The 22,759-nt window shown below is 43.1% G+C and overlaps 1 protein-coding gene across 5 annotated transcripts in view; it reads right to left on the bottom strand.

The window, feature by feature from the left end:
* Window positions 1–19,392, bottom strand: part of LOC106649669 (protein groucho-like) — a 45,129-nt gene extending 25,737 nt beyond the window's left edge. For 2 of the 5 annotated variants that reach the window (XR_001339306.2, XM_014367207.2), the window contains exons 1-2: window positions 9,283–9,523; window positions 8,656–9,172 (exon numbers count right to left, since the gene is read on the bottom strand). Coding sequence is in view for 4 of the 5 variants with exons in the window: in XM_014367207.2 (XP_014222693.1) it covers window positions 8,656–9,093 (438 nt within the window). In the remaining variant the exon portion in view is untranslated. Of the gene's footprint in view, window positions 1–8,655; window positions 9,173–9,282; window positions 9,527–18,655 lie in introns of those variants that run through there. The other 3 variants (XM_023460293.1, XM_023460292.1, XM_014367230.2) reach the window with 3 other exon arrangements.
* Between the last annotated feature and the right edge of the window lie 3,367 nt (window positions 19,393–22,759).

Below are 22,759 nucleotides of genomic sequence, written 5' to 3'. Positions count from 1 at the left end.
AAACGAGTATAATAAATGTTAAATCACGCGTTCGCGGTCAACGTCCAACTATAAAAAATAAAAGCTTCGCTCCGGCATATAAGAAAGAGCCAACAAAGCTGAACATAAAAAATTGGCGAAAAAAAGCAAGAAGTTTCTGGGTCCGTTGAACGTAAAGTCGGCATGCATGATCCAGAGACGCGTGTTCAGAGGTATATGTGATATAATTACACGAGAACGAGAGGGAACGAAGAAGCGGATCGGCGCAACGATTTATCGGGCTCTGCATGTTCGATCGAATCAATTCCTTGTACAGCTGTTTATATATGCTGCATAATAAAGAAGAGAAAGAGAGAAATGGAGAAGCCGCGAGGCAGATAAAATTGCAACTTGAGCTGCTGCTGTATTCCATACGTGCTCCACTTTTTTTGCCCAAGACTTGGATGACGACGTTGACGCGAGTCGAAAAATCTCAGCTTTTACAAAGAAATTTCTTCGAAGTGTTGATTTTTTAATTTTATACAGATCAATGACGATGATACGAACGCAAAGTCGAGTGCATGCCAAAATCATTTCCTTGTTTTTTCAACAGTTGTTTGAGTAAAAACAGTTGTAAAGTTGCACACGATATTTCATCTAGTACGTGCGAATATAAATGCCGAGATCGACAAAAAGCGGCACAATAGAATCAAGAGGAAAAGTTGCGTATATGCTTCCAGTACGTGTTTGTGTGTAGACGCACAGAAGGCTATACATTGGATTTTATAACTAAATTAGAGTGTCCGCACAGAACTAGACAAGAACATTGGGAATTGGCATTTCTAAGCAGCGGTGGCGCGTTCCCTAATCAATAAGTAACGAATTCGAAATGGCTAAGGGCTGCTGGCGCCATGGACGATGCGTCGTCTCCATGCATGTGTACGTGTTGGATCCGCTCGCGCGGGATGTATCGTCGAGAGACTCATAATTCACGAGCTCGTAGGATCGTCAATGTCGACGTCCGCATCGTCAAATTCTGACAATCTACGTGCTGCACCTATAAATGCAACGAGAAATAATATCTCGAATTCTTTGGCTCGAAGATCAATATGCAGAGAACGTCGTAGAAACTCGCACAAAAGTTTCAATCATTTGGTATTTACTCACACATACACTCATTGGGCTGTATAGGCGCGTGTAAGCATGACGCAATCAAGAGTTTACGTTGAGATTCAAATTCAATTTGCCTATGTAGTACGTCAGTGTGCAGTGCCAAAGAGAGGGAGAGCCATTCGAGCCAAGTCACTCATCCTCACCCGCGCGCAGCATGCGGCTCTGCAGAAGCGCCGCACGTGTACGATCAAAGACTAGAGTTTGCGAGTACACAATAGTCCGCAGAGCAGCAGGACGTACACGCAGAGACATGCATATATGTAGAGAGAGAGAGAGAGAGAAGATAGATGTGTGCGTGGGTGTGTACGTGTATCGTGTGCTGCTGCTATAGGTCGAAGCGTAATAGCAGATGCAGGAGTAGGTAGACGCGCGACCGAGCTTGTTGCATGCAGCTTTATATGTACGAGGCTATAGAGGCACTAGCAGCACACGGACGGACGAACACACTGGAGAGCAAGTGTTGATTACATGTTTGCGGTATCCGTGAGGATTACACGGACTACACACATATTGTACGAGGGACGAAACTGTTGGCCACCGCGCGCGTCTACTCCTGCTCCTCCTCGTGCGTTTGCCTCCTCGCAGCAGCAGCAGCAGCAGCAGCAGCAACGCATGAGCTGCCAAGCCCGAGCTCCCACTGATGCTTTAGTTTATAGTTGTTATATATGCAAGCCTACACATATATACATAGTTTGTGTACAAGCTACGGGCTACGGACTTGCTAAGCCCTGAATAGTCCACTATATGTGCGCCCAAGTACGACTAGCTAGCACAGCTATATAATGTGTCAAGAGGCCTGCTGTATATGCTTCATTATCGTCATTGAGTCTGGCTGTGTGTGGCCTAGCTGAGCAATATAATACACTGCTGACGCTCAACCTCATTAAAGTAACGCCCAAATTGACAATATATCGTATATACCATGAATGTTTAACCCATCAATTTTCGTGTCAATGCGAAAATTAAAAAAGCTCCACTCTGCTAACTCTCTCGACGCAGAGAGCTTTTCGAAGGAAACGAGAACCGCCAAAGCGTAAAATGTAATCGCATACATTGAATGCAAGCTACATACAAGCACGGACACAGAGACACAATGGACGTATTTTGCATACAGAAATGTACGTGTGTGTGTGTGTAGCACGCACGAAGCGAAAGATCGCGAGAGAAACCACTGAAATTTCGACGGTCGTTGGTGTACTTTGGTATTGCTGCTGTACGCGCTGCGAGTGTAACGAGCTTGCAGCAGCGGCAGCGGCAACAGTAGCGCGCGCATCGACGGCTGTGCACAGCGCCAGCTGAGAGTTTGCGAAAGCGAGTGGATCTCTCTTTGTGGTCCAAGCGCGCGGCGCATAGAGAGAGAGAGACTACTATGGATGGGATGAGAGAGGGAAGTCGCGGTCGCTGCGGTTGCGGCTTAGGCAAATTGAGATAGTTCGCTAACCACGTTGCCACGATGCCGCTCCCGTTGCTGCTGCTGCTGCTGATGCTGATGCGCATACGATGTGGACTCTGAACTTAACCTTCTCTCTCTCTCTCTCTCTCCCCCTCTCCCGTGCACTGCTCGACTCGCCTCACTCGCGTCGCTTCACCACAATGTGGCTCTACACGTTTCCAATACTTAGATACACCTGCAGAATTGAAGCTTTGCGGCGAGTTCTCTTTCGCAACTTTTTGTCGGCTCTCTGTGCGCGCGATTGCTGTACATTTTTAATTTTACCCAGAAAGATCATTTTGAGCGCGAAAAACACCGACATCCGCTGCACGCTTATCGATTGTTTTATTATAGACTTTGTGCTCTCGGCCAAAAGTGCTAAAAAATATATCTTGAAAAAAAATCTTGTTTGATTGACAATGCGCGAGTCACCTCGACGATGCCTTCTCGCGTTGTTAAGGTTTATCTTTACGTCTAAACGATAACAATATCGAGTTTATTATACGAGTATACACGATACTGTACACGCGGAGTATTTATATATTTTGTAGGTCAAGTCAAAGTTGTGGGTATTGCCGGTAAGAGTGGCAAAACAATAACTTTTCCAACTTTAAAAAGCTCCATTTTTCCATTTTTATAACTCGATGAAATTTTACTAGCCAGAGTAGAATTTGTAATAGGACAATTTTCAGAGTGTATGAAAAGTCGCAATAACCGGAATAAAGGCATAAGTTTTACCGATTGGAAAGATGTGCGATGACTGTGATGATGATGAGCGCCACTGCAGCCGCTATTGAGCAAACAGCAACACTCGACACTCGCTTCGAGCTCGCGCAGCTTGAGTGTATATGCGTGTGTATACACAGTCTGGCAAATATTAGCTACCATATCGCTTATGGTGTGTGCGCTGTGTGCGTGTGCTGTGTTATGCTCTAGGCGCGCGTGTGAGTGTGTATTTGTGTCACTCCATCTCTCTGCTGCCCCTCTCTCTGCCACCGAAGCTGGTGATACACGTACATAGACGCGAGATAGCCTCGAGCTGTGCACGTGCGTATATAGTAGTATTATACAAGCATGCACACACGTACATGTGTATTTGTCCATGCGTCTGAGTGCTTTGCCGTGTTACTGCGCTCCGCTCGTAGTAGTCTACGGGCTATATTCGCGTCTCTGCCTGCGCGGAATATATTAAACGATAAAAGCTCTGGGCACGAGGAGAAAAGTTGATCTTTAATTTTCATCGCGATTCTCCGGAGACTTGGATACGAGACGTGGACGCGAGTTTTTTGTCGCTACGCGTCAATTGTATCAAGCTCTTCGGCTTTCTGTTTACTCAATCTGTCCCCAAATAAGACGCAACAACGCGATTAGAACAATCGAACGCGTTATATTACCGGAATATCACGCAGACACTCGGCGGGATACTCGAAATAATCCGCCAGCTCAGAGCTCGTGCTTCGGCAGCGAGTACCAACGGCACATTCCGAGTCAATATTTATTTATTAAATACATGTTCTACATGATACACTTAAGCAAATACAATACACACACATGTGATCGCTCGGGCACACGCGGACGTGTTCAAAAGCTGTGATATAAGAATAATAATAAACGCCAATACAAATTGAGAACGACAGAGCTTGAGACCCGATCGAAGCGGAGCTTTTGTGAGTCCGAAGCACTTTGGAAAATGATAATGCCATTTCGAGAAAAATTTCTTCGATAGAATCTCGAGTAAACAGCCACCACCAGAAAAAATAATGTTCGAAGCGAGAGTCGAATTCTACCGCTTTCGAATGTATGCAGTTGCAGTTGAATACATCGACGCACATATGCGCGCTTGTCATTAGCAACGCGCTTGTATTTTCAATTTTCTGTGCCGCGTGCAAGGAAATTTTTTTCGCGGTATCGACATAGAACTCGAGTTGTAGAGAATCAATAAGATTTTATCGATTATCGCCGCGTATAAAGAAGTATGCGGTTTTTAAGAAAAAAAAAAATAATAATAACAATATACACACGCACACACGTATAATAACAATAACACAAGTAGATGTATATGCCGAAGAACGATTAGATATCAGATTTTATCTGCAGAGGCGTATCTCGCAACATCTGTATGTACTTATCGTTGTCATACGCGTCTCCCCTGCGAAACGCGCCGAAGAATTTCTCAAGTATAATTTTTATATGCACGCGTTGGCGGCCCTTGTTTGAGGAGGCATTAGGTACGCGTTAATTTACTCGAAAACGAAGTTCCGAAGTTATATACATTTTGAAATTCGATAAAACACTGCTGCTAACGCGCATGATTGATCGCGCTCGAGAGCAATAATAAATTTTATCACCCTAGCGTGTCTATAAGCACGCATCATCGCGAAAATTATACGCTTGCCGTAGAGAAGAGGCCGCAGCTAGCTACTACGTATCGAGGAAGAGCGCAGGAAATGAATCAGGTCCCTACATTCTGCCGCTGAAATTTCACCGAAAATTCGATCCCACCCCAAAATAGCTCGAAGCCTTTAGGCGCGCGGCGGGGGTGTGGGCGCGCTCGGCGATAGACGCACGATGTATGTATATGCACGCCCTTTAGCAACGATTCTCAACTCGAGCGCGCGTAATACAATTATTCCAAGAGACGCTCGGCAATTGAGAGAAAAGAGGCAGCATATAGGCAAGGCTCATCGCTCCCCTACGTACTACGCAGCAGGCACGAACGCACACAAATTTGCACAACTACAACTCGCCTATACTCTCTATCTTCTTTCTAGATTAGACGTGTTTAATATATATGATATCTCTCTAGGTTCTGTAAGGCAGGGCAGGAGCCGAGGCTTTTTCTCTCTCCGGATCTCTCCCCATGCGCTGTGCACTCTAATTACCGGCTTTGGGGTTTTGACAACTCGAATTACCCCTCTGGAAAAAGGACGGGTCTTTAACCCGAGTTTACAGTGTCGGTCTGGGCTGTATGTGAATTCGTACACACGTCATAAACTCGCTACTAGATGTCGTGTACGTACCACTGAAATAAGACGTTTCAAAGCTAATTGCGATATGTCGGAGACCGCATGTTTTACGGAGTAAAATTTTCTTCGCATTGATGATTATCAACGATTACTAAAAATTATGTACTTTTGTAAATTAAAAAGAAGAAAAAGCAGCATATGAACTACTCGACGCACACGTGCCAAAGTACAATAAAGAGCCCAAAAAACTCGTGTACACGCTGAGAGTCAACGATAAAAAAGAAAAGTAAAAAGTGGATCCCCTTTTTTCTTCTCCCACAAAAAAGAGGGTAAAAAAAGTACGCGAAGAAGAGGAAAGAGAGAAGAGGCAGGAAAAAAGTAAGGCGCGAGACGAGCAAGTCCCTTACATAGTACACAAAGGGTGGCAGCATGCTGCGCGCCCGCCTTATATACGTCTTAGCTGCTGCTTCTGTATAGAAAATGTACATGCGCTGCGAGTGGGGAGGGAGTACTCTTTTCAGTATCTTCGCACATACTGCTCGAGGGAGTGTTTCATCCTCTTGCTCCAGCTTTTTCACTTCTCTTCCTCTGACCCACGCCTGCGCTCGCCAGCTATCTCTCTTTCGAGGAGTTATACTACTCGAGACTGTTCGACGCAGGCAAGTAGGTTTCACGTAAGTTTACCTTCGTATAAATTTATATACGTACATAGCAAAGAAAAACTCTCCTCGCAGTTTTGCGCGCAGCGTAGCTTTTTTTAACATTGGAATATTTCTTGGCGCGTGCTGTGTACATCAACGCATAGTTGGCTCCACAAAAACTTGTAATATTCAGTCCTCCGTTATTAAACTTTACCCTTTGTATATTCTTATTCTGGCTCGAGCTCGGAGTAGTGAGCAGATAACGCGCTGCTTGAATTTTCCATGTTGTTAGAAGCATCGCTCCGTGAGCAATCACAGACCCCGCAGCAAGATTGTTTTCAGACAGCGACAGACGGCGGCGCAGGGGAATGGATAATTTTTACCCATTTGATTTTGCATCGATGCTTAATTGGAATCTCGAGTGCTGACGTACAAAATCTCATTTGTTTTGCCGTCAAGGGGCTCCCTCAATAGAGCAGGCATTGATTATATTGATTACTCAGTCAGTATATATGCAAACGCGTACACATGTACACGAAATCATTTAATTTTTTTTTTCTTTTTAGCTTCCAGTACGCTTATGTAATTGTGTACGACACGTAATCGTGCTTAAAGCCTTTATATCCGACTTTTGGAGACAAGTCGCGATATTAATCGGCCTTGTCATTGCGCTTCAATGCGCTCTACAAAGTCCATTATTATAATGACATATTTATAAGCTTAAAACCCCAAGTATGTATTTATAACAAAAGGAATAATGAAAAAGAAAAGGAAAGAGTAGCGAACCGTCGCACACCGCTCGTACTTGGTCCGCTTTTTCAAGTACTAATGCATTTATTATGCACGGGTTTACATCTCATTTAGCTCTGTAGCTCATTTGTCTACTCATACATAAGTACACATACGCACGCATATACCACTTTCTTTTGTGAAAAAAAGGTCGGAGATGCTTGGGCTGCACAGTACGTACGCTTTGCTTATGATAAACGTTAAAGGGGATATTTTTTTCACGTTTTGTTTGCGCATACTTATGAAGAGCGAAGAGAGTAGCTTTTGTGCTTGAAACTTCTTTCTATTCTTTATATTGTATTACAAGTATTATTGAAGAGTATATGCACACAAAAGCTGAAAAAGCAGGCAAATATTTTATAGCTTATAAATTCACAAGGTATTTGAAATTAATTTCGTGCGAGGTCAACAGTTATTAATTCAATTTCAGAGGAATATTTTTTTCTTCTCCCAGTGTCGAGAAGCGCAGTCGAGAAACGAAATGATGTAAAAATGAGTAAGAAGCTAAAGGCGTTAAATGGTCTCTCGCTTCTGGTAAATCGACAAAACCTCTAACATCTCGAAGCATTTACGGGTAGTTGCAACAAAGAAAAATGTGCGTACATAGCTATTAGCAGCTAGAAATTGACACGCCTCGCTCGCAATCGTAGCTACACCTATACCTATACAAGTTTTTCTTCCAAATTGTTCACTCTATATGGCATGTTGTGCATACACAACGGCGTTTCTGTGCTCTGCGCCGGTGGCATGGCGCATACATACACACAAGTAAATTTCAGACAGGTAACATCGATCCCCGACAAAAGCAACGAGCGAAAAATTCTTCACGATCGATCGTCGAGGGTCGCAGTTTCGCCTAGGCCTTTTGTGCATCTATATACGCACACGCAGCTCCGATCGCACATGGCAGCCAACTAATTCAATCGAATGTATATGAACACACACAAGTTGACGCACGAACACACGAGAGGCATTCGTTCCGGCGCGTCTGCATATGTAGGGCGATCTTGCACTTTTCAAGTTTCATTGAGCGTTTATTCTCTTGAACACATATATATATATTCGAAGAGAGCGAGCGAGAGAGAGAAATATGCGAACCCCGCTGGCTATTATGCCGTAGACGGGAATAAAAGAGGACAATAGAGCTCGGTGACAGGCTGCACAATGTACGAATTTTTCCCCCTCATAAAGCAGCAGATGATAAAACCCGCTGCTGTGCCGTGGTGAGAAAAGAGACAAGGAGAAAATACATTTGAGGAATTAACCGACCGGAGAGTCAGACTCGTACTGCTGTTTAATACAGCGGTAATTCGGAGCTAGGGCCCATGGCTCTTCACGCGGCTTCCCCCTTTTGCCCTAATGTTATATCAGTTGTAGAAGCTATAATGTGCGTGACTGCTGCTGTTGCTGCATGTGACAAAGCTCACTTTTGCCTGATGAGTAATATTTTCGTCATTTTTAATAATCAAGCGTGCGAGTACAATGATGTATTTTTTGAATGCTACTTATGATACGCTCAAAGATCGAGGGTTGCACGACTGCGCTGCTTTAATGTATATTGGGGTTTTATACGTGCACCACATTCAATCCGATCATTGCCTGCGAGAGCATGCCTCGGATGGATTTACCGTAATTTCTTAAATTGACGCGGCTAATTCCCTAAGAATATCTTGATTTAACAAATCAACGAATTCACCTGGTCATAGCAGTTCTCCGATGATGTTGAATTCGATCTCTTATTTGCAGGATTTTGGGCCGAGGACTCTATTTTTGAATTCGTTTGAGGTTTTACTTGAGACGTCCATTTCGTTGGTAATGAATCCGTTGGTTTCGGTGACGCCATATTTTCTCTCTGCACTGCCGGTGTCTCGAATACCGAATTTTGCCCACACACAGGCGAAAAAGCTGACCCTCGTGCCTCACATCCTTGTGACAACGCTGTCTGTAATTGTTCCACTGGGCTCATCCCATTCTCAATATGAAAGCGTCGCATTTGCTGTTCTTGTCGCTGTACTTCTATTTTCCACAAGTCTGCTCTGGTTGGCAAAAAGTGTTGCATGGGCCTCAATACATACGGTGGGTTTGGCACGCGATTTTGATGATTATAAATGGGAATCATATTATTTTGCTTCATCTTTGAAAAAACGTTTTCCTACTTCATATTCATTCTTGACTGCATCCAACGGCGAAATTTCAATTTAAACGATCTCTACCTTGAAACAAAAACACAAAACGCTGCATTGAAACAAACTGACGAACAAATTGGTTTGAATCGGCTTGTGGTCGACTACACAAACAACGTACGATTGATGGAAATTCTTACCGTTTCAGTTTAATGAGTAAATATATTTGATGATTTATCGCTCAAACTTTTTTTAATCAAACTAAATTTATACGATTCACTTTCTTTTGACGTTTCGCTGCACTTTGCTTCACTGTTTTTTCCACAATTAATCAACTAAAACTAATTATCGCTCAGACACGTAATATGTTGCGAAGTCACAACATGAGAATGAAATCATACAATGGCGAGTAAATAGTAAATATCCGAGCTGTTGTTCTTCTGCGCGTCTGTTTACATTTGTATGGTGACGCACGATGTGTATTTATTCGCTAATATAAGCACACTTATCTGCAGGCAGTAAACTTCTAAACATTCAATTCATCTGGCTTCTAATGCTTTCATTTTCTCACTGTTATCAGGACTTGATTGAAACGAAGGCGGCACGATTTAAATCCACCGTTGAATATTCATTTTTCCAGCGTAGAAGACGCAAAGTACAACATCACACCGCCATTTTACTCTTGGCAGGATGCCACGCTTTCGTACGAATGCAATATATTCTGCAAACATTCGAAAATGAACTTGTATAATACACAAGTTCGATTAAATGCGAATATGTATGTACAAGTATGCATTTATTAAACTTCACGTGCACAAGTTTGTGCCATACATACATCATCAAACGGCTAGCGTAAAATTTATAATTATACGAGGTGGGCGAAAATTTACCTTCGCTTGTATAGATAAATACACAGAGCACCAAAAGAGAGAGGGAGAGAGAGAGAGAGCTAGGGAGCAAAATGAAATGCAAACAATGCAAATTTATATCTGCATGATATAACGTGTAAAAGCGAATGAGCGAGAGTAAGGGTAAATATAACAAACCAAAACTACATGGCAATTTTTCACGAATATATAATATCGCGAGAGTCAAAATTTCCCGAGAGCAAATAACCAGTAATGCAGCTATTATTGTTTATTTCCAATGGCCCGATGATTGACGGAATTCGAGGCTGCAAAATGTCAACTTTTCTCGACTCGTGCATTGCGTGCACCCAGCTAATACCTGCAGCAATGATAACGATACGTATCATTGAATATTAATGGTCGCTTTTTTTTCTACACCATATACAGGAGAGCCGGGTATGCGCAACTCGAGGGCGTGGTATTTCATGTGTCAAACGTGCGCGTGTACGCACATACATTCGTTTTGCAACGGAGCCGATACCCGTACTATATCCAACGATTTATTGATATTTGATGCGTGTATACGTGTTTCTATGCGTTATTTATTTGCACGAACTTATTGTTGGCTCGAGTGTATACCAACTATATTGATTTACGACGTATAAACTGACCAGTTATTATTCAAATTCGTTGTAATGATTATATATATTTTTTTGCTGCGTGTTTTCGTCTGCTCATACATCTCAGGCAAAAAGAGATTATATTTTCATACGTTGTTGATTAACTTTTACAGTTTGGCAAATGCGTTAAATATAATGGTGAATTCATTATTTACGGTATAATGGCAATTGATTTGCCATCTATTATATTTTCATTGCTTATGAACTTCTCCAATTGATATGCTATTACTATGTGTAATTTTTAAAGTAAAAATGTTGTTTTTCTATCACAGGCGACCATTACTAAAGTAATGCATTTGCAGGCACAATCGGGTAAGAAACAATTTTTTTTACAACACTCCAGTGAACTCGAAAGGAGGCTGCAATCATATCTTCAACTCTTCTAGTTATGTTTGTTTGTTAGTGGATAGATTTGGAGCAGAAAATTTAATAGACAAGAGTATCGATTGAGTGAGTCTATATAATCCGGAAGTACATTTAAATATCGCGGGCCATAACAAATATCATAGAATAATTTCATATACTTATAACGAAACTGCAGATTTCAAATTATTACAAAATTAGTCAGATCATCTAGTCTAGTAAACATAAACATTCGTGCTCGTGGAAGGCGTGGGAGAGGGGAAACCAGTCTCTCGAAAATCATGAATCTCCGCGCATCGATGGACGGTATAACGTATTAATATTGCACACGCTCGAAGACATATATACAAACGTGCGCGTACTAAATTTCAAATTCATCATCGCACGTATATAAACACACGTAGGAGATATATGGGTGAACGATTTCATGAGCTATCGCGATCTCATGCATTAGTGATTACACGTATAATATATACATTAGCCGCATACACGCACATATATATAGCGATGAAGAGCAGCAGCGGCATATAATTAGTCCGTGTATGCTTTCGCATATTATCCATATATACATCGGTGCGGAATACATGTGCGCGAGCGAGCAACGCTTATAGCAACACACATACACACACACACCCATACAACAACGCAGCCGTATCGCGCGAGCTCGCTCGAGGATGAAAAAAACTCATTGTTCCATGCGAGCGGAGTCGCGCTCTGCGCAGCAGCGGCGTCGTGTCGTTTAAAAAAGTATATAAAGGTCATTAAACGTGATTATTACTTTTTTCCTCCTTCTCTCTCTCTCTCTCTCTCTCTCTCTTTCCCATTCGTATATACGGGAGCCACATTTTTTTGTCCTTTTATAAAAATATATGTTTCTCGCGCTCGCGCAGGTCGTGCAAATATTATGCATACACCTGCAATTTCAACTTGATGTGTTGTGCGCCCGCCGCTCGAAGAATTCGAAGCTCGAACATTTGTATTTAGCGGAATGCAGCAAAACACACGGTACGTTTTTCATGCTCCATCGTTTTGGTAAATAATAAACTGCACCTAGTCGCGCACACATGCATTGGGCAAATTGCACAACACTGCGCTCTGCACTCGGCTAAGTCCATTGCTAAAATCTGTGTGCGCGGGTAAATAACTGCACTGCACAAATTCTACAGTAGACAATGTTTGAAAATAAAATACTACTATAGACGCAAGCAGCGCACTATTCGCTTGTTCGCTTGCAACGCGTCTGAATTGTCGTCTTAATTATCGTGCTTCGATCGATAATTACGGAACGACGTGTGCATGCGTTACAGTACGCGCACAATCGACTTCTTTCATAGGAAGCATCAACCTTTAACTTCTTTTTTTTCTTCTCCGGATTAGATTGTGGTGAAATACTGCTCGAGCGCATATTGAGAAATATTAAATTTCAACGATACACTCGAGTGAATATTGCGTTTATTTAAAGGGATTGATACAGCTCTTATCGTTTCTCTCTCGGAATGATATATTAATCTTTTTTTAAGCCTCCTCAGCTCGGTCACTTTCGACTGTACGAGATATAACGCTGTAAATGGTGCTCCCTCTATATGTACAATCGGTCTATTATCAAGTTTGACGAGTTGCTGCTGATGTCTTTGCCTGTTGTAGACTCGGAGTGTTAAACTCTTCAAGTTTAATGACGACGCTCCGAACTAGCTCCAACTTTGAAGAGGAAGGGAGAGAATGAGAGAACTGCACATTTTATATGTGTAGTGTCTCGAAGTATGTTGCTCCAAGATATGTGTATGTTGACTTTGACTGTGTTTATATATTGACATTGGGCCAATGTAAATTATTCCGATGTATGAATGCACTAAATTCGTATTAAAATTTTGAAAAACCATCCGCTCTTCTCAGTACATGGAAATAGATACTCAATTATCATCTACACAAGATCAAAGGAGCTATTTCAGTACGACGAACGCAGCTGATAAAATAGCGACACAGTAAATATTGTATTTAAAATTATGGCGAGCGATGGCTCGTAGGCAGTTGTCGATGAGTAAACTCTCGTTTGTGTGCTGGAAAAATAAAGCACACGCGTACACGAAAGCTTGGTTAAAAATACAAAAGCGAAAAAAAACTGACGCGCAGAGAGCGAGAAGAGAGCGAAATAAAGCTCAAGTACGTTACAGCGCAGCGAAAAACAACAGAGCACACTTCTCGCTCAATTGCATTTGAAATGATTTGCTGCGCTGCTGCCGCGTTGAGGAAAGTAAGCAATCATCGTCTTGTATATTTTATGTTTTATCGAATGTTTACGTAATTTTCGACAAATGAACACATCGACGAGATCATTTTCCACCTAACATATTACAAATACATCTACTCGAGCACTTGAAATTACGTACTCCACTTTTTCTCCGCAGCTCGACCTCTAAGTAAGAAATTAATTTCATAATTCCTCAACTGCCTTTCTCTCGTTTTCTTTTTTTCGGAATTAGGCCTGTTTGCTGTTAAATGGAAAAGCCCAACAATTTTGTTTTTATTAGTCGATGCCATGAAGTGTGACTGGTAAAGGGGTGTAAAAAGGTAAAAGAATTCAGAAACATCTCTGACACGATAAATAGCATGTTTATGATATCAGCGGAGAACATTTTTTTTGTTGCACTCGATTTGACGGAGAATCGACCATATATTTATTCCTACATACATGCATGTACACATGCTCCCTCGGTGCATTTATTTTCATCTTCTTTGCGATCGCTCGAGCACGCACACTTGTGCACGACCAGCACACGAGAGAAATAATGAAGAGAAGGAGCATCAAGAAGCATGCTAGAGAGAAGGAGAGAGACATTTTATGGGTCCCAAGGCGCTAATAGGATTAGCGGATTAGCTTCGTGAAAAGTCAAGAGGGAGAAATCTTCGGCGCTTGCCGTACGAAGAACGCGTATTATAACAAAACCGAGGATAGATTGTGCGGAGCCATCATACGCACGCATCGGAGCTGAGCCCTGTTGTATGCGTAGAGACGAGAGTAAGAGAGCCCGAGGCCGGCCACGTACTGTATACTCGAGCAAATTTAGATTATATACACCGCCCTCTTGGCCATTTTCGTTAAATCTTTGTTTTTCTATTTTTTCTTCCTCTTCGTTTTCTTCTTTTGTTATACTTGTGGCCATTAATGGTGCGTGTAGGTAGCAGCGAGACTCTTATTTCGTGCGAAAAACATTTCGCCTATTGGTGAACACTTTTCAGTAACAGTTTATTACCGCGAGCGTTTCGATATATAGGAAGTGTGCTTCTTTTTGCACAGTAACCTTACCTCGAAATAACGTAATCTCATAATTTCTCTACAACAATGATACCCACTCACTAATACATACACATACGAACACAAACGCAAGCAGACTTATTCAGTGTACCCGAGGCAGAGAGTTTTTTTTCTTAAACTCTCCCCGGCGGATTTATGTTTCCACCGAACGGCTATTCGTTCCGCGTCAAGAGAAGCGTCGAGCTGGTCGCAGTAAAAAAAATATCGGACGAAATTTTGCACTCGAGAAATTTGATCACTGCTACAGAACTGTTACATGTATGTATGTACATGTATGTATGTATGTAGCTTTCTTTCTTTAGGTTCAATAAAGATGAGAATAACGATGGCGAGAGGAGAGAATGCTCGCACATGTAGGATCGTTGGACGAAATAATAATAAAAAAGCAAAATCGAACGATAGAAACGAGAGATGACGAAAGAGCGATATAATGTTTCCTTGGCTCGATTGTTTGTAGGCAAATACTCGTCTGCTATACAGTATGTAAGCGGCTGCGTGAACTGTACTATTATATGCCATAGGATTCGTCCGATCATTATTTGACGAAAACGACTCTTGCTGCCGCGCGCTGCTGATTCACGCCATTATGGTACGCTCTTAGCGCAATTTGTTTTACACCTATAATCATGCCAATGCTGTTGCTCCTGCGCGCGCCCAAGTTTTTTTCTTGTCCAGTCATTCTTAATTAACGATCGTGATGTGCGCTCGCAACAACTTGACGCGCGCGCCAACGACCGCTTATGCCGGCATCGGAGCATTAATTTCACAAAAAGCCGAGAGAGAACTGTTATACGTTATAAGCGGCTTTTCAGCTCCGATGAACTGTTGGCTTTTATTTATTTATTCATTTATTTTATTTTATTTTATTTTTTTTTGAAGCGACACAGTTCATTCAAAAAAGCGACTCAATCAAGACACGCAAAAAGATATAGACTTTACGAGTATTCGTGCAAGAAAAAAAAGGAGAAGCGAGACGAGACGCATTGGCGTGTACAGAGCGTAACGATATCGCTCTCTTGCACACACTACATCCGTACACACTTGAAGCTTTAACTAGCACGTTGCGCGCGTCAACTATATAAGAGAGAAAGAAAAAAGAAAGAGAGAAAAAAAAGCAAGTAAAAGGAGCAAATAAGAAGAAGGAGAATGTTGGCTGGGCTCGGGAATTTCGTATGCACGTCGGAGTCGGGCAAAGTTTCTAGCACGAGTATAACCCGCCACCGACGAGTTTACTGCGCTCACATATATATTATATGCATGTACGCGTGTGTTATACATGTACGTATATAGGGGAGCATAGCAGCAGCAGCAGCAGTGCAGCAGATGTCGAAAATTCGAGAGAAAGAGAGTCTGGTTGTACAGCATGGCAATAGGTTTTTTGCGCAGAGCGCCGATGCGCCTATATACTTATTTGCGCAGAGTGAGCACGACGCGCGGGCCACTCGCAACGCGCGAGAACTCGACCTCCCTCGATGCAGCAGTAGCACAGTCGCTTTGACCTTACACTGCACCGAGCATCGAAAGCTATTAGGCCGTCATTTGCCGTGTCCAACTTGCTGTGCTGCTATATGCGCTGCTCATTGGCATTTGGTCACGCAGCCGTCAGAATCATTGCAGGTCGTGATTCCGAGGAATAGCCGAGCTTCTATATTCTCTCGAAAACTGCCAGCTCGCAAGGGCACTTGTATAATACAACATGTAAGTCCAGAGGAAAAAGGAGCGTGTAAAGAGAGAGAGAGATCGACAAAGAGTCGTCGAACGATACAACACGCTAGAGTTTCTCGAGAAACATGAACTCGCGTAGCAGCTCGATGTTGTGCAAGTATACGATGTAACAATCCAATCGAACTAGCGGAGCACAGCCCACTGACACTACTATAGGCGACACAGTATCGTTCGCAGTTGTCGCACACACGCGCTTGAGAGTAAATCACACTCTCTCTCTCGCTCTCTATCTATTTCAAATCCAATGTTGCTGCTGCTATACCGACTCGCATTGCACGTGCGCCGTAGCGTTAACAGTCCAACCAGAGAAAAGGTAAAAAGGCATACTTTTCTCTCTCCCTCTGCTTGTCGCGATAAAGAGGAGAAATATGCCTTTTGTATTTGTGTGTATGTGTGTGCGTGTGCGTGCCCGATACCGAGTCACCGACGTACGTATGTATGCGCGTGTCGAGGCTTATTACTGCACACAACTCCCGCGCGACTTTGCTTCATCGCGTGCGCAGGCCAAGTAAAGGGAGACATGAGCCGCTGCCGTACCGTGTGCTGAAAAAGCAACAAGGGAGGTATTGTTCGTTTGCTCCAAGTGGGATTCTCGTGTCTAGCTCTATATATAGCTATATGTATACGACGCGCCCGACGAGGGCTTCATATATATATCCTATAATAAACAACAATGCCTACGCCCGCCCGCCAGAATAATTATTTCGGTATTAAAGTGAATAATTGATTGCTGTGCGGACTGGCCGAGCGAACGAGGGTGGATCCTTTGCCTTTTTAATGCTCGACCAGAGTAGTAGGCCGTGCTCATCGTGTTTTTTGATACGTGAACACAGCTCGCACATAAGTATATAAGTGCACCTCGATGTATTTATCATTCTCGCGAACCCTTGACGAAGCGTATCGACGGACGAGAAGCGGACGTGCGCGATAACGCTGAGAAAACCCAAGTTAGTCGTAATTCAATGCGATACAGAGTATATTCGAGTGTTTGTTTACACTCGCTCTGGAGTATATTATATACATGTGGGGGCCCGAAGGGGAGACGAGAAGGGAAACGTATACGTGTATGTGTGTGCGGAGGAAAAAGAGTGACAGATAACAAATCGCTCATATTAATAGCGTCGCGTCGGCTTATTTTCTAAACACACACACGCACACGTATACGCGTGGCATTTTTGTACGATGACATGGTGCGCGCAGCAAGGCGCAAAATCCATTCATCGGCACTTGAATGATGACAGCACACAAGACAGCTCGCGGCGATATTGTATATTGTTTCGCGCGAAAAATGTCTTATCGCGCAGCCAGTCGGTTGAGAGAAAAAATATTTAATCGCCATTGTACGTGCAGCCGCCGCCGCTAGCTCCGTCACCGACACAGCAGTAAGTGGAATTTTTAATTGTTGTTACGAACCTCGATCGTTGTGTGAGTGTCATATGTGACTGAGAGCCGACTACTGCGATAGAACGAGAGGAGATATAGAGAGGGAAAAGATTTACACTCTGAACGTAATTTACGCGAATGTATTTCGGCCGCCCACGTTGTTTGACGAGAACAAAAAAAAGAGCACAAGCGAAAGTTCAATCAATGTTTCGAGCTGGATGAGGAAAAAAAACGTGTCGCTCTTGCTGTACACATATATTATGATGCAAAACAGAGGCGACGTGTCTCTCGTATTATACGATATTATTTCACTTTGGGCATTGCGCGGCGAGCTCGTGTCCTCTCTTCCTTTTTCAAAAAGTGAATAGAAAAAAACGTTGAAACTTTAAAACATATACAAACACACACGCATATGTCTATATGTATACGCAGCGGCGACGACTCTCTCTTTATATTAGGAGTCTAGTGGCTTGTTTTCAGTACAAATAATCGCTCGATTTAAATACGCGGCGTATATATGCGTGAAAAAAGAGTCGCTTCGAAAACACATTCCGTTGATCGTCGGCGCTGCCACAGCTCTACGAGTAGTAGTAAAATAATATATGCAAATAGTCACTTCTCCCACTTCCGGAGGACTACCGGAATATAAATTCCTCGTCCTCGCGTCGTTTTTTTTTTATTTTTCGCTTCGTCTTCGCATCAGTCACGAGCACAAATTATGAGTCTTATCTGTTGCGAAATAAACACGAATGCAGTGTCCGAGCCGAGAATCCCAGAGACTTTATCTACAGACTCGTAAATTTACACTAGGTCATTATCGATGCCGGCATCAATTAGCTACTATCGAATAGTATTACGGGGTCGTGAATATTCAAAGAGTCTCTCGTCGTAGCTGTAAGATTCTTTAAATACGGCTTGAAGAATCGTCCACAATGGGCTGCTGCTCGAAGTAAAGAGACCGATTGGCCGTCGGATGGCTGAACGCGAACGAACGTAGCACGAATGAAACTCGATAGATTTTCGGAGCAAGCGCGTCCTCGATTCACGTAATCGATCGTAAACAGAAGAAAATAACGGAGAAAAGGCGAAATCGGAGTCGCGTCGGGCATGAGTCACGGAAAAGAGAGCAGCAAATGGATCGAAACGCGTAGTAGGCTGTAGAGTAACGCGTGGAGGATCACGCGGCGTGGCGGCGGCGGCGGCGTCTGAAAATAGATAAGATTCGTCGAAGGCATAACGAGAAGAGCGTGCGTGAACTCACCGGATGCCTAGCTGCAGCGGCAGCATTGATACCAGTTCCGCTCGGATACATCCTTTTGGACGTGGTCGACTGTTCGCTACAGTGCGAGGACGCCGACGAGGGCCGCGCCTGGGAAGAAGCGTAGCCTGCCTCCTCCTCGCGCTCACCCCTCGTTGTTATTCCCGGAATATTTGCGACTTTTATTTTTACAAATTTGCGTGTCACACGCTCGCTGCAACGCTCTTACGGTCCCGGCGTGCGCTCGCTTTCGCTCGGAGCAACGAGCCTCCGCTCGATCCGCTTGAGAGATGGAGAGGCAGCAGCAACAGCGGCCACTCGGCGTTGCTATAACGGATATGCGGGGATCGATCACTCGCACTAGCCTCTCTTGCTTCGATACGTACGAACGTCACACTTGAACACCCACACAGCAGCTGGCACACTGATCACAACAATAATAATAACACGAACAGCAACAACAACAACAACAAAACCACAATCGGCCGTTGCACCAAGGATGCAACTTTGAAAACACCTGCAGATCTGAAACACCCACGCACACAGATAGAGAGAGGCACTGGGGGGGCAAAAGCCGAGAACGAAGCCAACACGGCGAACTTGTGTGCGGGACGCGAAACGCAGCAGCTGCAGCTCGGCCAAAGGTTCACTGTGAACTGACTACTACTACTAGTCGCTCGGCAAACATACGCAGCGTATACACGAACTTTGGAGCGCGCGCAAGCAAACGTACAACACGATCCGTCGCAGCCGGCTGGCGTTTTGAAACTGCCGAGGCCGTGGCGGACGCGCCGCGAATTCCTGACGCTGCTGCCCTCTAGCGGCCGGCCTGCACTTGGGCGCTCGGAGTCATTTCGGAGTCGACGATCGGTTGCGTTTAGTCGGCGGCCGGCGGCAGTTCGACGACGTTACTCCACTCGCTTCCCCCCACCGGGCGGAGCACGTGTGCAACCGTTGCTCGCCTGCCAGGCTCTCTCCTGCCTATATGTATATAACACACACGGCTCTCAGCCATAATAAATACGTGTTTTACCTGCATGCGTGCTGCCGTGTATACCTAAGCGTGCGCTGTCACTACCATCCACTCGATGAATATACACGCGCGCCTATAGCTATATACGGCATGTATGATATTATGTGTGAGCGAGCGCTGCATGTAGGATAGCGGTCGACACTACTCGCGTTACGCGCCGCTGTCTTGTGCCGCCGCTCGCGACAATTTTTTTGCTCTCGTACTCGCGCGCACTACTTATATCCAGAAATGCGTGTGTACGTGTGCGTTTGTGTGGACTAGCTGCACCTGCTATACTTATGCTAACGAGCCTGCGCCCGACGATTATACACGATTTCACTCGACCAAGTACCGACGAGGCTGTATCTAATCGCCCGCCCATTTTCCTATAATACGTCAGAGTCACCGTGTAAATAGCCGTCTCGTCCGCATATGATATAGGTGTGAATCGTAAGAGGATGCGATCGTCGAGGTGTGAGACGACAATTACTCTCCTCGTGCGTGCTTATACGGATGGAAATTTCGACTTGACAAAAATCTCAGTCGCTATTAGAAGGCGGGGGAGAAATTTTTTCGAGACCGGTCCGTGATTTATCGGGCCGCTTCACAATTAGCCTCTAGGCATTATTCCGTTTTATACAGATTTTCGAGTGATTTTTTTTTACGGATCGCTAGCCAACTAATGAAATTCGAGCTTTGTCGAGATTCATGACTTTTCATTTCTTTCGTATTACATTCTTGCTGGAGAGAAAACTTTTCCCGAAACTATATTTAATCATAATTTCCGAGAAAACTAAAATGTATTTTACACAAATAATATTTGTTATTGCTGCGCGAGTAATTTTCGACGCAGCGCGCAGCTTGTCAACAAGTAGATTATGTGCTCTTTTTCTGTAGCTCTTGGAGTTTATCTTTTTGTTTCGCAAAACCAATACGCAAATATCGTACGAAAATATATAAATGTTTAAATACACTCAGCGAGAATGATACACGCAGACAAATTAATAATTATCAAGCCCGATAATTTGTTGGCACGATTCCCAATGAAAATCGCTCGGAGCTTTATTAATGTTTCACGAGCGCATATAATATACTGTAATAATTCCGCCAAGTATTTCATTAAGCCTGCCTGTAGAGAGCAGTCGTGTCCCCCCTTTTATCATAGCGAGCGCTACCGGCCGCCGCGCAGCTATTATACTTGTAAATGTGCGCGATTTTCTATGCGTAATTGGAAAAATGAAATTTTCGGTGCCAGCGCAAAATACGACCACGTGTAAAACAGATTTCGCGCTCGAGTGCCTATAACGCGCGTGTGTGTGTTATGTGTGCAAGTTGGTATATATCTGTATATCGGAGCGCACCCGCGTCCATATTTTGCATTTTCGCAATGGTACTGCTACTGCTGGCGCGCGACTCGATTGCTATTATTCATGGCAAACGACTTTGTTTCCCGTGGCTGCACACATGAAACATTTAAATACCCTGTACACAGTTTATGTTAGCATACACACACACGTGGCTACGCCCTGTGCAATGCGCGAGTGTCTATTTCCACTGGACTCTTTGAAAACCGAAAATTTGTGGCCTATGGAATGATAGTTGGACTTGAATGTTGTGACGGTGCACTTTGAGCGGCCCTTCATCAAGCTGCAACTTTTGGATTTCTTGATTGATTAAGATATCTGTGTTAAGAATGCGACACTGTAGTAGACTACGTTGTAGCATTTCGTGGACGTAAACAATTAGTAAAATTCGAGTCATGACTCAGAGAGTCTTCGTGATCATCTGCTGCAACCATATCTTGACGCGATGCGTCTCGCGCATGGCGATACGCAGGACAATCAACCACCGACGATTTCAAGCCTCAACTACGACTTGCTTGGAAGAACACTTGCTGTCTCGACTATCTTAGAGTGATTAAGCGGAAGATATACCAAAATACATGTGCGCAGCCGCTACGACATATCGTGTCTCGGTGTATGTCTAAGTAAAAGAGAAAGTATGTCTGATAAGAGCTACTTAACTCACTTAATTTAAATTCAATTCAAATTGTTTTTTTTTCTTTGAATTTTCTTTTATTTAATCAAATATGTTACGCTTAGATAATTATGATAACTATATAGTGACTTGGGCGTTGGGATCGCCTCTCGATCGGGTCACGTGAAATTCGACGACTGAGTCGATTCCTGCGAATAACATTTAATGGGCCTAAAAATGCCGCGTAGGCCAGTGGCTTCTCTCTTTTGAGATGTTAAAAATGTTTGACAAATCTTTCACTCTATCATACAATTCATAAGTGAATGAGATGTATTGTGACGTTCAAGTGATAACAGATATGAACTTTAATGATAACATCTATTAATTCTTATCACTTAACATGGATACTATACAAATACTAGAGCTCCATCCAAAAATGCTTCGCGCAACTAAAATTTACTCGTGGTTCGAAAATTTATAAAAATTTTGAACGATGCTGGATTTACAACACATTGTGGGTAACTGCCATAAACATTACATTCTTAAAATGATTTTGAGAAAACATTTCTGAATGTGCATAATCTTTTTAACCTTTGAACTATTCAATTCAACTTGACCCAAATATATGGAAAGCGATTCCCATAATCTATCTTGGGATATTATTGCTATATGTACATTTTCGTAACACAACATGATAAGTTTGTTGTACTAAATACAATCGGTCTGTACAAATAAAGAGATTTGATAACTATTTGGATCTATAGATACTTTCCAATTGAGTCAACATGCCGATTATCGAATTTAAAAAAATTTCAACTCACGCTGAAGAATTACTCTTCAAGATTTGCTTTTGTATTGCCTTTTAAATGAATTTCATTTCGAACCTTTAAAGAGTCAAAATAAGACCCAAAAACATTGATATATCACGAATAAATTTTATGTAGTTACACACTTTTTCAAATAGATAGACAATCCTAAACCTTCATTTTTAAAAATTAAAATAAACAGTGTTTTGAGGAACCAGTTACAAAATCATTAAATGCTATGGAGTGTGGGAATTTTCAAATTAATAATTTCTCGCCGGCTCTAGTGCTAACCTTATTATGCTAAAATGCATT

Source organism: Trichogramma pretiosum, unplaced genomic scaffold, assembly GCF_000599845.2.
Source record: "Trichogramma pretiosum strain Unisexual culture from Peru unplaced genomic scaffold, Tpre_2.0 scaffold45, whole genome shotgun sequence".
Taxonomy (NCBI): domain Eukaryota; kingdom Metazoa; phylum Arthropoda; class Insecta; order Hymenoptera; family Trichogrammatidae; genus Trichogramma; species Trichogramma pretiosum.
The sequence above is the reverse complement of the archived record's forward strand: the minus strand, read 5'-3'. Positions and strand labels throughout refer to the sequence as shown.